Raw genomic sequence first — 711 nt, 5'->3', positions numbered from 1 at the left:
GAAGCAGAGGGAGGTGGAGGAGCTGAGAGCGGCCATGATCATCCAGGCCCACGTCCTGGGCTACGTGACCAGGTACGTGTCCCAGAACACAGGAACAGCACCCCCTGCTGGACGGTACAGATCTAATTCAGTGTAAAATAAGTTTATGGTCAGATGGAAACAACGACCGAAGGGAACGTGTGTGTGTACCGCTGTGGTCCGTGAACCCCAGGTTGGGGCACACCGGTGTTGGAGTAACGCGTGTTCTTGGCCCCCGGCAGGAAGCAGTACAGGAAGCTGCAGCAGTGCATTGTGGTCATTCAGAAGAACTACCGGGCGTTCTACTGGAGGAGGAGGTTCCTGCTCCTCCGCTGGGCCGCGCTCACCTTCCAGAAACGTCTGCGAGGTCGGCTGGCCCCCCCCCCCCCCCCCCCCCCCAGCGGCGGAGGAGGGAGGAGGAGGAGGAGGAGGAGGAGGAGAGGTGAGCTGTGACCTCTGACCTCTGACCTCTGAGCTGTGATCAAACTACACAGCCCTGAAGTCCTCGACTGAACTCTGTGTGTGTGTGTGTGTGTGTGTGTGTGTAGGGAGAGGCGGCGGCGGCGGCGGCGGCTGGAGGCAGACAGACTGAGGGAGGTCACAGAGGTACAAGAACATCGGACACCGTGGGTCGGACACCGTGGGTCGGACACCGTGGGCCGGACACCGTGGGTCCGCAACCCGTGGTGTCGC

General features: G+C 61.7%; 1 protein-coding gene across 1 annotated transcript in view; it reads left to right on the top strand.

Annotated features, from left to right (window-relative positions):
* Positions 1-711, top strand: part of myo10 (myosin X) — a 27124-nt gene that overhangs the window by 13541 nt on the left and 12872 nt on the right. Inside the window, 4 exon segments of the mRNA XM_017042170.2 lie at positions 5-72; positions 261-409; positions 412-460; positions 573-615. Of these exon segments, the coding sequence (XP_016897659.1) occupies positions 5-72; positions 261-409; positions 412-460; positions 573-615 (309 nt within the window).

This window comes from Cynoglossus semilaevis, chromosome 20 (assembly GCF_000523025.1).
Source record: "Cynoglossus semilaevis isolate Cse_v1.0 chromosome 20, Cse_v1.0, whole genome shotgun sequence".
Lineage (NCBI taxonomy): Eukaryota > Metazoa > Chordata > Actinopteri > Pleuronectiformes > Cynoglossidae > Cynoglossus > Cynoglossus semilaevis.
Note: the sequence above shows the minus strand (reverse complement) of the source record. Positions and strands in the feature narration are given on the sequence as shown.